This window comes from Spinacia oleracea, chromosome 3, assembly GCF_020520425.1.
Source record: "Spinacia oleracea cultivar Varoflay chromosome 3, BTI_SOV_V1, whole genome shotgun sequence".
Lineage (NCBI taxonomy): Eukaryota > Viridiplantae > Streptophyta > Magnoliopsida > Caryophyllales > Amaranthaceae > Spinacia > Spinacia oleracea.
In genome coordinates, this window is record NC_079489.1 from 19,521,926 (window position 1) to 19,534,318 (window position 12,393).

The 12,393-nt window shown below is 39.7% G+C and overlaps 2 protein-coding genes and 1 long non-coding RNA gene across 3 annotated transcripts; 1 reads left to right on the forward strand and 2 right to left on the reverse strand.

Annotated features, from left to right (window-relative positions):
• Positions 1–2,045: 2,045 nt before the first annotated feature.
• Positions 2,046–3,960, reverse strand: LOC110783579 (uncharacterized). Its single transcript, XM_056838897.1, has 3 exons — positions 3,254–3,960; positions 2,978–3,166; positions 2,046–2,877 (listed from the first exon to the last, which is right to left on the reverse strand). The coding sequence occupies exons 1-3, from the start codon at positions 3,958–3,960 to the stop codon at positions 2,046–2,048; spliced, it is 1,728 nt and encodes a 575-aa protein (XP_056694875.1).
• A 2,617-nt stretch (positions 3,961–6,577) lies between these two features.
• LOC110793543 (polygalacturonase-like) lies at positions 6,578–9,392 on the forward strand. The gene is made up of 4 exons (XM_021998426.2): positions 6,578–7,067; positions 7,306–7,595; positions 8,498–8,723; positions 8,931–9,392. Exons 1-4 carry the CDS (start codon positions 6,624–6,626, stop codon positions 9,147–9,149), a joined length of 1,179 nt encoding a protein of 392 aa, XP_021854118.2. The 5' UTR covers positions 6,578–6,623; the 3' UTR covers positions 9,150–9,392.
• A 732-nt stretch (positions 9,393–10,124) lies between these two features.
• Positions 10,125–11,667, reverse strand: LOC130469116 (uncharacterized). The gene is made up of 3 exons (XR_008929490.1): positions 11,490–11,667; positions 11,359–11,407; positions 10,125–10,408 (listed from the first exon to the last, which is right to left on the reverse strand). It is a non-coding gene; the product is annotated as an uncharacterized lncRNA (long non-coding RNA).
• Between the last annotated feature and the right edge of the window lie 726 nt (positions 11,668–12,393).

Genomic DNA, 12,393 nt, shown 5'->3' on the forward strand with positions numbered 1-12,393 from the left:
TTTAGGTCTCTTGGTACTTGTTTGATGGAGAAGGGTTTAAATTTGGTGGTTAACTTTTTCGCTTTCTCGAGATATAAGGTCATTTTTAGGTCTTTAGCTTCATAGTCGTCGTTAATCTGGTTGACGATTAGTTGTGAATCGCTGAAGATGTTGAGTCCGCTTGCCCCTAATTCCATAGCTAATGTCATTCCAGCGATTAGCGCCTCGTACTCTGCTTCGTTGTTAGTTGCCTTGAAATCGCAGCAGATTGCCTGTGCTATCATGTCCCCTTGTGGTGACTTTAGTACGACGCCTAAACCTGCACCACGAAAGTTAGATGAGCCGTCGACGAAGAGTGTCCATATTCCTTCTATGTTGTTGATGAGTTTGACTTCGTCGTCTGCTATCCTCTCTAAGTCGGGGCTGAAGTCTGCCACAAAATCTGCTAGGGCCTGCGATTTTACAGCCGTTCTTGGTTGATACTTGATGTCGAAGCTTCCTAGTGCCATTGTCCACTTCTCCATTCGACCTGTCAGTTCTGGCCTACGCATCACAGACTTGATTGGATAGTTAGTCATCACCACTATTTGGTGAGTTTCAAAATAATGCCTTAGTTTTTTGGCTGCGGTAACGAGTGCTAAAATGAGTTTTTCGAGGGAGGAATACCTGGTTTCTGCTTCCAGTAGTGACTTACTGATGTAATAAATGGGTAGTTGTTGTGCTTCGTCTTCTCGAGCTAGGACCGCACTGACTGCTGCCGAGCTGACGGCTAAGTAGAGTTGTAGGACTTCTCCTTCTTTTGGCTTGGACAGGAGGGGTGGCGACATCATGTATTTTTTGAGGTTTTGCAGGGCTGTTTCGTGGTCGTCGGACCAGTTAAGCCCCTTGTTTTTGCGCAAGACGTCGTAAAATAATCGACACTTGTCCGACGATCGCGATATAAAACGGTTTAGTGCTGCCACTCTTCCTGTCAAGCGTTGTACCTCTTTTATGTTCCTGGGGGATTGAATGTTGATTATCGCGCGCACTTGGTCGGGGCTGGCCTCGATTCCTCGTTGGGTGACGATGTAACCTAAGAACTTTCCTGCGGACACTCCGAAAGAACATTTAGTTGGGTTAAGTTTCATACCGTACTTTTTCAATACGTCGAAGGATTGTCGTAGGTGTTCCACGTGATCGTCAGCCTTCCTCGATTTTACTAGCATGTCGTCAATGTATACCTCCATTGTGTCTCCGAGTTGGTCTTTAAACATCTTGTTGACTAATCTTTGGTATGTCGCACCTGCATTTTTAAGACCAAAAGGCATGACTTTATAACAATAAATTCCTCTATCCGTTACAAAAGATGTTTTTTCCTGGTCGTCTGGGTGCATAAGGATTTGGTTGTATCCTGAATAGGCGTCCATGAATGTGAGCAGCTCGTGTCCGGCTGTGGCGTCGACCAGGGCGTCGATGTGCGGCAGTGGGAATGGATCCTTGGGGCAAGCTTTGTTGATATCTGTGAAGTCGATGCAGACTCTCCATTTTCCGTTCTTTTTACTGACGACGACGACGTTCGCCAACCAATCTGGATATTTAACTTCCCTGATCTTCCCTGAATCTATCAATTTTTGGACTTCTTCGTCTATGATTTTATTCCTTTCGGGTGCGAACTTACGTCGTTTCTGTTTTACCGGTCTGAAGTTGGGATCGACGTTGAGCTTGTGGGTGATGACGTCTGGGCTGATTCCTGTCATGTCCTCGTGCGACCAAGCGAAGCAGTCCGAGTTTTCTCTTAGGAACGACACTATCTGACTTTTGATGTTGTCAGGCAGTGAGGCTCCGATCCTTACGACTTGGTCTGGCTTTGTCTGGTCCAGGACTATCTCGTCGATTTGTTGGTCGTCGGGGTCGTCCGATGTCGACCCTGGCTGTAATTGCTAGATGGACGACTTGGATGGTTTCAGTGCCGTCTCATAACATTTCTTCGCATCTCTTTGTTGTCCTTTGATTTCCATGACCCCCCATTTGGTTGGAAACTTGATTGATTGGTGGTATGTTGATGGCACTGCCTTCATTTTGTGGATCTATGGTCGTCCTAGGATGACGTTGTATGCTGATGGACAATCGACGACGTTGAACTTGGTCATCATGTTGACGCCTTCTGCGTATGTAGGCAGCAATATCTCTCCTACTGTCCGTAGTGCCTCTCCACTGAATCCTACCAGAACTGTTGATCTCCTTACAATATTTTTCTCTTCTAATCCCATTTCCTGTAGTGCTTCCAAGAACAGTACGTTGGCTGAGCTTCCGTTGTCGACCAGTATCCTTTTTATCAAAGCGTTCCCTATTGGGAGCGATATTACCAACCCGTCGTGATGTTCCCGCTGTGTATCTACAGAATCTGAGTCGTCGAAAGTGATAGCCATTGCGGTCAGGGACTTGTGCAGTGTGACCTCTTCTTCGGTTTGCCCCTCTTCCACGGTTTCAGGTTCTCCCCTGTTAATTTTTTTAGCTGCAGAAGAGGTTAGTCCACAAATATCTGAACCACCGGAAATAACGTTTACCACTTTATTGAACGGTGGTGGGTCTGGTCGCTCGCTGCTTATTGTTGGGCCGGGCAGGGTGTTTTGCTCTTTGGAGAACGTTTCTTTTCCCTTGTCGCTCAACAGCTCTTTTAGATGCCCCCGTTTCAGGAGGTATGCGACCTCCTTTTTGAGGGAGATGCACTCCTCGGTTGTGTGGCCGTTGTCGCGGTGGAAGTCGCACCATTTGCTCATGTTCTTCATGGAGTCTGGTCTGTCGCTCTTCCGGGGCCATCTGACTGTTCCACCTACATTTTGAAGGGCGTTCACCACACCTCCGATGTCGACGTTGAAGCCGTAGTCGGAGATGTTAGGGTGTTCGACCCGCTCATTCCTGTAAACATTGTTAGTATCATAATACTGATTGACACTTTGTACCTGGTTTTGCCGAAACGTATGGTTGGTGTCGCCAGTTGTTGTTCCTCGGGGTGTACGATCTTCTGTCGCTGTTGCCCCCTGTCGACCGTTGAGATGCTGTTCGGATGACCTCGTCGTCTTCGATTCGCATCTGGGCGGTGGCCCTTGATCGCACCTCTTCGAAAGTTGCACAGGGGTATTTGGTTATTTCCCGGTATAACTCCGAATTGGGGATGAGGCCTCTTTTGAACGCCTCAATAGCAGTCCTGACATCGCAATTTTTTATACCAATTTTTTCACAATTAAAACGGTTAAAATAATCGCGTACCGACTCGGTTGGCCCTTGAACCAACCGATAGAGATCACTGGTTTGTTTCTCCAACTGGCGACTGCTGGCGAACTGTTGGTAGAAGGCGTTGATGAGTTCGGACAAACAGGAGATGGATCCGGGAGGGACGTTCGTGAGCCATTCCAAAGCTGCTCCATCAAGGGTGCCGCCGAAAGATTTGCACATGACAGGCTCCACTAGGTCGTATGGGATCCCGATCTGCCACATGCGCTGCTTGTAGAAGTTGACGTGCCTGTAGGGGTCGGATGTCCCGTCGTACAGGGTAGTCCAGGTAGGGAGTCGGAGCGTGTGCGGAACTGTCACTCTAGCGATCGCTTCACAGAACGGCGACGCTGCGTACCCGTCGGTTGGCTCGGTCTCCACTGGCGTAGGTGCTCCGGAAAACTTGGTCATCAACTTCATCAGGCGAGAGTAGTGCTTCGTCATGCGTGCGTCCATCTTGTTCAGGCGCTGGGTCACCGGATCGGGAGCTTCTCCGTCTTCTTCCTCACGGGTTTCCTCCTCATCGGTCATATCTTCGAAGTCATCGGGCATCTCGAACGTCAGCTTTTTTGGCTTCCCACCTTTGTAGCGGGACTGGTGCTTGTTGCTTTTCACGGATTCGAGCTCTTTCTGGAGGGTTTCATTGGATGCCCTCTCTTGGGATAGCTCGGCTTGGGCTTTCTCGTAAGCCGCTTTCATCTCTGCGATCGTCATCTCTCCAGTAGTCATGGTGAAAGGAGTGATTTTGTGTAAAACCTAGTTAATGTCCCCACAGACGGCGCCAAACTGTTTATGCCAAAATTCGTATGGGGGCGACTTTCGGCTAGGATCGACACTAACTAAGCAAAGAATTAATAACACAAATAAAGAGACACGACACAGAGAAGTGTTGACGCGGAAAACCCAGGAATAAGGTAAAAAACCGCGGATAGCTATGAGGCCATCAATCCACTAAGTATTCTATATGATTGTTTATGCTTTTTTCTAAGAATCAATACTGAAAATATAAAATATAACAATGAATGCTAAAACACTTGATAGCTTAAGAGTTTGAGTGCTTGAGTTAACGTATATCCTCCATTATGCTGTTCCTTATGCTTTTATATGCCAAATGCCAACGGCCCTATTGGTTGGGAAAATCCCTGGAAGATAGGGATCTCTCCTTGGCCGTTGCTCACGTCTCCTTCCCATCTTCAACAAACTCCGCAGTCTTCGGTCAAAGCTTGGATTTTTTCCTATCTTATGACGGCGTGGCCTGTGTTGGGCTTCTGGGCTTGGATCTTGACCTATCTTCACTTACTTGCTCGAGCGTTGTTCTTCCCTTGTCGTTAGTGCCTTGTCGCTGGTCTTATGTCGCCTAAGCCTTGTCGTCTGTCGCCTTACTTGACAGGTCCACTTGACGCGACGTTACCTGCGACACGATGATACCTGGATGGCACGACAATATCAGACGTCAAAGCAGTTATGTCGTTAGTTCAATAAAGTGGGATAACAGTAAGGTAGTACAATCTTTTCGTGATGGCCCCTGATTATTCAGATTGTCTTATTTGCACCACCGGCTAGGCATTATCGTGCCAAGTAGATGTGTGCCAGTCATATGTATTCAACAACCATGCAATTATCCCAATCTACTTTTCCATGTTCCTTAAAAATCACGTAATTCTCTCATGAAGCACATAAATTGAGATCGAAGGAGTACACCCCTCGTAGTCGCGTACCAGCTAAGAAATTAAGGTACACATTTGTTGTACTTGGTAGCACCAAATAATGTACTAGGGGGTGAATTAATGAAATGATAGAATGGGCCTATGGGGGGTAATGCAGGAAATGGTTTGACATATATTCCGGGGAGAAAACCATAAAAATGATGAAAAGGGCCTGCTGTCACGGCTACAACTACTCCGGCATCTCTCCACGTTTCATGTGGCCGATATTTAACTCGTTTCATACCTTAAAACGGCTTCAAACACACTTATTTATGTCCCTTGGATCACCCATTTTTCTATTTATTCTTACATGCCACTTTATTAACTCACATGCAATTCTTATATATTCCTCCCCTTAAATGCGGCTTCAACTTTCCAATTTCTAGTTAGACGTATATTGCCACTTTCTCACTTTACTTTTTACCAATATATTATTCTCCGTCTCTAAAATATTGTCCATAAACTAAATTTCACTTTGTTAATATTTGGATATAAGTTGAGCACATGAGTTGATAAAGCGGCCTTTTAAATAGAAATAGAGAGAGAGCAAATAGAAATATATACTTCATCCGTTCCGAAAATATCGCACTATGGTTGACTTTTGCTCCTCTAACCATTACTTTGACTCTTAATATCTCAAACAAACCGGATGAAAGTAAAAATTATAAAAACTTAATATTTAGAAAATATTTATCGATACGAATCTAAAATGGCCCTATATGACTAAAATTTCCTTACGTACGAATCACAAAAAATGGCCAAAGTCGTAGTGTGAATAGTGTAAAAAATAAATGGTGCGATATTTCCGGAACGGAGGAAGTATTATTTTAGAGATGCGCATAATAGTTTACACAATGCGAAATCAATACACTTGCATGTCTAATTTTACCTAGAATTTCAATAATTTTCATTGTGGAATTAAAGTAATTTTATGTGTTTGCATGGGGTAATAGAATGGACAATGTTGCTAATTAATGAGTGTGCTACGGTAGTTTGAGAATTTGAAAAGTACTATAACCTGAAATAAGTGTGTATAACCTGAAATGCATGTGCCACGTTAGCATGTACGTAAAGATAAATTAGCCATATCAGCATGTAGACATGTAGTGTATAAGTTAACCCGTTGAAAAATGAACACCAAACGTAAAACATTTATAATTCAAAATTTGAGCTTTGGATATGGGAAAGATGAAATGTAAGTGTAACTAGACTAGAATCTTGCACAATCCTAAGCCCATAATAATCATATTAGTAGTTTTTCCAAATGTTTATGTAAGGATATAATTTGATAGGAAAGTTATACTCCTAGTGAATAGGATTGTTGTAATTATTTGAATGCCAATTCTCCATTAATTGGATATAACTTCATGAAAGAAGGATGTAGGCTACATTCTTTCTTGCAATGTTCATGAGGGAGTCTATAAGATCCAAATAATTAACATTAATCAATTATTCAGAATTAATTACGCATCTTCACATGCTCCTAAAATTACTAACGACATAAGCAATGACACCGTACGTACGTACTTAATTAAGAAAACAAACGACTTAAAAATAACATAATCTAGCTAGATTAGTTGACTTATAATCATTATTAAGATCTACAATTAAACTACCATTATATAAATCAACTCACTTATCATAGCAACTCATCTCTCTTCCTCTCTTAAAATTTTCTAAGGGAAGATGGTTAAACTTTTTCCTCTTCACATTATTGCTAAGCTTTGTATTATCACTTTCTTACTACTTGTTTTAGCAAAGCCAAATGCAGCTAAGAGTGTAGTAAACTTCGGGGCAAGGCCCGATGGGCGAACGGACTCAACCCAAGCCTTCCAGAAGGCGTGGGCTTGGGCTTGTAGATCGGTGAAGCCCGTCACACTTCATGTACCACGTGGGAGATTTGTGGTCCGGCCCATGTACTTTAGTGGCCCGTGTAGGAAGCAGGTCACGTTAAGGATTAAGGGTACAATTATCGGCCCATCAGATTACCGCGTATTGGCCCGCTCTAACGTGTGGCTTCAGTTTTACAACATTAACGGGCTTATTATTAATGGGGGTACCCTTGATGCTAGGGGTCACTCGTTTTGGGCATGCAGACGTGGTTATGGGTATTGTTACAACGGAGCACAGGTATAGACCATATAGTTTTTATTTATTTATTTATTTACAAATGAGCCATGATGGTGGGGATGAGAATCGATCCCAGGAACACCTGGAATCGGGAGGGAAGCTCTTACCAACTGAGTTATTCCCCACTCTCGCTATAGACCGTATAGTTGGTATATTTTTTAATTGGTTTTGATTCGTAAATCAAATATCGACTGGTGTAATTACTCTCATAATATTTTATGTATGTTTGTTTGAGCAGTCCATATCATTTGTCTCGTGCAAGAACGTAGTTGTGAGTGGACTAAAATCAATCAACAGCCAGAAAAGCCATATGAGCGTAAAGGGATGCAACAACGTAGCCCTAAACTACCTGACACTTAGAGCTCCAAGCGGAAGTCCTAATACTGATGGCATCAATGTTCAACACACGGATCGTCTTACCATATATGGTTCGATAATTAAAACGGGAGATGATTGTATTGCCCTCGGACCTGGCACCCAGAATACTGTCATCAATAAAATTGCTTGTGGCCCTGGCCATGGTATTAGGTACATCTTTTCATAATTTATTGTCATATCGATGTATATTAATAATATTAATTTAAAAATAATTTATAAGAAACAAGTTCTATATGGAACGTGCTAGGTTAACTCATTGAACAAGTCACATTTTCTATTATCCAAATACATATAAAAAATTAGAAACATGGTTAATACGAAGTATAAGATTTGAACCTTAAACGTACGTATTCGATTTTTAACTTTTTTACCATTAATCTAGACCTAACATTTCATCATATCATTAAAAAATTGGAAACATATCTCTATTCTATGAAGTAACTCTTGTGGTCGGTATTTGATTTTTAATTTATTTATTATGCTTAATAATGTGTTAAATTTTAATTAAAATATAATCCATCGCAAACAAATAAAATAAACTTTTTCTAATTACCTAAACAATATACTCTTTGTGACATTTATTTTATAAAATTACAATACTCTTATAAAATTTAAGTAAGCATCGCGTTTATAAACACTAGTATAATACGAAGAGGGGAATGGAGTATTGTACTTAATTAGCATTATGGATCGAATGCCGCCTGATATTTAAATTAATAAATTGTTCTACTACAATTATAAAGAAACTTGCTACTACTAATAACTAGATAGTATAATGTGAAGCAATTAATTAAGGATGTGATTATCTATGTTAAATCTTGTTTAATTTAAATCTTGCGATATCTATGGAGTTCAGTCCGGCTTTAAGCAAGAATCTTAGGTCTAACATGTATATTACGAGGTTTAGGAGTCAGATTTAGATCTTAAGCAAAGTACTCCAGTTTTTTTGGATTATTGTACCCTGCATTTTCATATTAATTAGTGCTTTTAAACTCAAAGATTTGTAAAATCAGCAATTAATATACAGGATTATCTGTTTTGCACTTTTGCAGCATTGGTAGCATGGGAAACAGCCTACGAGAAGATGGAGTACAAAATGTAGTAGTTTCAAATGTAGGGTTTTGGAAGACAACGAATGGTGTAAGAATCAAGTCATGGGCTAGACCTAGTAACAGCTTTGTCCGTGGCATCACATTTCGCAATCTCGTCATGTACAATGTTTTTAATCCCATCCTCATTGACCAAAAGTATTGTCCTAGTAACAAATGCCCTCATCAGGTAATATTGTACTCTGAAATTCTACTTACACGAATATATAATTGACCTATAAGAAAAGGGAAAAAAAAACATGTCACGTGACTGGTGTACGTAGTAGTAATACTATTTCTTATATAAATAAGGTGCATCATCATCTCACAAAAAAAAAAAAATTAAAAAAAATCACATAAGTTCTTTTACTAACAGTTAGTATATTTTTCCTGGCAGAATTCCGGAGTGAAGATTAGTAATGTGAAGTATATAAATGTGAAAGGTACATCCAAAACCAAAGAAGCAATAAGATTTACTTGTAGTCCAAGTAATCCATGCAAAGGGATCAAATTGGAAGATATCAAGTTAAGTTTTGGGAGTAAAGCTGCGATATCATCTTGCAGCTATGCTCATGGAAGTAGTCGCGGCAAAGTTAGTCCTCGAAGTTGCTTTTAGTACTCATTTCTTATGAGTCGATCGATTTATCCCCCATTGATATATAAAGAAAAGGAAGCTCTATATTTTAAGCTTCTTCATTAAACTTGTATGTACACACTTCAATGAATGATGGCTTATGAATGATTTAGTTATTTAAGTGTAGAAAAACGGCCTGACACTGTTGTTCATTACACACGTATACGTAGTACTGTTTATGCTTGTATTGTATCATCAATAGTATACATCTTTCTCTTTTTGGGATTAGACGACTCTATTCTATGCGATTTATATTAACTGAATTGAACTTGCATTTTCTACAGTATAAAATGAAATAATACACTACAAGAAATTGATTAATTTCCGACCGTCAAAAGTAGTTGGTAAAACACGAAAAACAGTTGGTAAATATTTTAGCGACCGCCAACGGTCGCAAAATGGCGGTCAGTGTTCACCTGGACGGTAATTAAGGAAACTCCGACTGAAAGGCGGTCGCTAAAATTTATCGACAGAAATAGCGACCACCTATGTAGTCACTAATTCAGTGACCACCAAGACAGTCGCTAATTTAGTGACCGTCTAGGCAGTCGCTAAATTAGCGACCGTTAAGGCGGTCACTAAATTACCGTCCGCTAAGGCGGTCGCTAATTTAGCGACTGCCTTGGCGGTCACTAAATTAGCGACTGCCTAGGCGGTCACTAAATTAGCGACTGCCTTGGCGGTCACTAAATTAGTGACTGCTAAGACGGTCACTAAATTAGTGACTGCACTTGTGGTCGGTAATTTAGCGACCGTTTGACAGTCGCTAAATTTTAATTCTAGTCGCTATTAGGCTTATTTTGTAGTCTGTAATCTGCCTGTAGTGGTCGGTAAATTTGTATGTATGCAAATATCATTTTGCATTCATGATCATTTATATATGCCTGTATATACGAATTTATATAAATCCTGTAAAATCGTATGAAACATGCTCAATGTTATAATATTAAACCTGTTCAAAGTCATACAACAAAATTCATAATACACCTGATGTTGTTTAAACATGTTATTACATTCATAATATATAGGACTCAAAAAGGAAAGTTGCAACTAGTTCAAACTCATACAAGAATACTAACTACCTAACACAAAGGTGCCCCGCTGAACATCCTCTCGTAATACTCCATTGCCTTTTTCATGTGGGCGGCATATTTTTCTCTCTCTTGTCTCTCCCTTTGATGCTCTAGTCGCTCTTCTTCTCTTTCTTCTCTCTCCCTTTGCCTCAAAAGTAGATCGTCCTCCTACAAGAATTGAAATGATTATCACCCATGCATAACAAATATATTAAACCAACTTGCATAACAAATAAGGAACTTTTGTTAAGGGACAAAAAAATTGAGCTCTTGTACTTTTGTTAAGGGACAAAAAAATTGAGCTCTTGTACTTTTAATTTTATTACATGTTTAAAAGTACAAGAGCTCGATTCTAATCTATTTAAGTACATTTAAGTCTTATTTGGTCGATATAGATCATATATAGGTTAAACCAAGGCGTTTTCGCTCCCATTTTTCAACTAAAGGACCTACGGGCTGATTTTAAACTTATTACATGTTTTATAAGCTTAATTTTAACTTCCTAAGAGACATTCAAATGTATTTATTCATATTTAAGGCTTATTTGGTCGTTATAGGTCATATTTTGCCTAAAATGTCATTTTCTCGCCCAACTTTGAGCTAAGGAACCAAACTTATCATTTCAAACAGTTTAAATGTTTTATGTGGCACATTCAAGGTTTCTAAGACTGATTCTAATCAATTTAAGCACATTTAAGTCTTATTTGGTCGATATAAGTCATATATGGCTAAACCAAGGCGTTTTCGCTCCCATTTTTCAACTAAAGGACCTAAGGGCAGATTTTAAACTTATTACATGTTTTATAAGCTTAGTTTTAACTTGTTAAGACACATTCAAAAGTATTTACTCACATTTAAGGCTTATTTGGTCGCTATAGGTCATACTTTGCCTAAAATGTCATTTTCTCGCCCAACTTTGAGTTAAGGAACCAAACTTATCATTTTAAACCGTTTACATATTTTATGGCACATTCAAGGTTTTTTGTCACCAAACCCAGAATAAAGATACCATATAGATTATAGTAAAAATAAAGGATTTTCTTCAAATTAATGAAAAAATATACGGTTTTTTTCAAATTGTAAATTAACAACATAAGAAGAGACAAGAGAATACTTACCCCTAAAAGACCGAAGAGTTCACGAAGCCGGAGAATTACAATGAATATACTACATTTGATATTAAAATAAGTTAGGGTTTGTAAAATTGAAGCATTATCTCGTGATGAAATTAAGATCAAAGGTACGTTACCTGAGGTGGGAAAAGTCGACGCCTGCAATTGCAGTCACGGTGGTGGTTGATTTTAGACAGCTACAACTGCGCGGCTGCCGTTTTTGAACCTTGTGGTTGATTTTCTTCGGCTACAATTGCGCGGGCACGGTGGTGGATGATTTTCTCCGGCTTGAATTGCGCGGACACGGTGTTGGCAGACAATGTCATCCTCAAAATATGAACAACAAAAGGAAAAGTGTTAAATTTAATAGATCCACAAACCTTGCATTTTTCAACAACCAAAATCATATTCAATGCAGCCCTAGAGAACAGGCTAGTAGCATTTTACCTTATTTAGTTATTTTGGCTATTGAAGCAGTGCCAGAAACTTTTAGCACGTAAGAATAGAAAATGAAGAATTGCAAGTCAGCAAGAATAATTCTTACCCGAAGGAGAGAATTTGAGAACATTCACTGCAGAGCTATGATAAGAAAGACTAGTTTGATAGGAAGCTGTTGGAATTTTCTTTTGTGCTTCTTCCGATTCCACTTTCCATATCTGAAATAATCACATCAGGTAGTTCAAGCATTATAGAAAACTGATGCCATTGCAAAAATAATATTGAATACACAAAATTGGATTGCATCGTCAAGAGTCTGACTATTGTTAAAGAAGCATGTTCATAAAGTTGCCTATGCGTTCAACATAAAAAAATTTGGCAATTTTAGGGTTCACTTATGTTGGGAAGGTAATCGAAGTGTCGAACCACTAACCACTAGTAGAAAAGCTAGTCACTAAAATGCACAGGGGTAATGAAAAAGGGGAGATTGTAGCTTGAGAAAATATTATTCGTACTCCGTATCAGGATAAACCAATAACCCCAATGGCCATACCAACTACAACTTCAATACTTCGTAGTAGTTACTACTATGTTGATATGACT

Coding starts and splice junctions, on each gene's coding strand:
- LOC110783579 (XM_056838897.1), bottom strand. CDS start 3,960: ATGACTACTGGAGAGATGACGATCGCAGAGATGAAAGCGGCTTACGAG. Junction 3,167..3,253: donor CAAACCAGTGATCTCTATCG/GTTGGTTCAAGG, acceptor TTGCGATGTCAG/GACTGCTATTGAGGCGTTCA. Junction 2,878..2,977: donor GGCAACAGCGACAGAAGATC/GTACACCCCGAG, acceptor CAATGTTTACAG/GAATGAGCGGGTCGAACACC.
- LOC110793543 (XM_021998426.2), top strand. CDS start 6,624: ATGGTTAAACTTTTTCCTCTTCACATTATTGCTAAGCTTTGTATTATC. Junction 7,068..7,305: donor ATTGTTACAACGGAGCACAG/GTATAGACCATA, acceptor TTGTTTGAGCAG/TCCATATCATTTGTCTCGTG. Junction 7,596..8,497: donor GGCCCTGGCCATGGTATTAG/GTACATCTTTTC, acceptor GCACTTTTGCAG/CATTGGTAGCATGGGAAACA.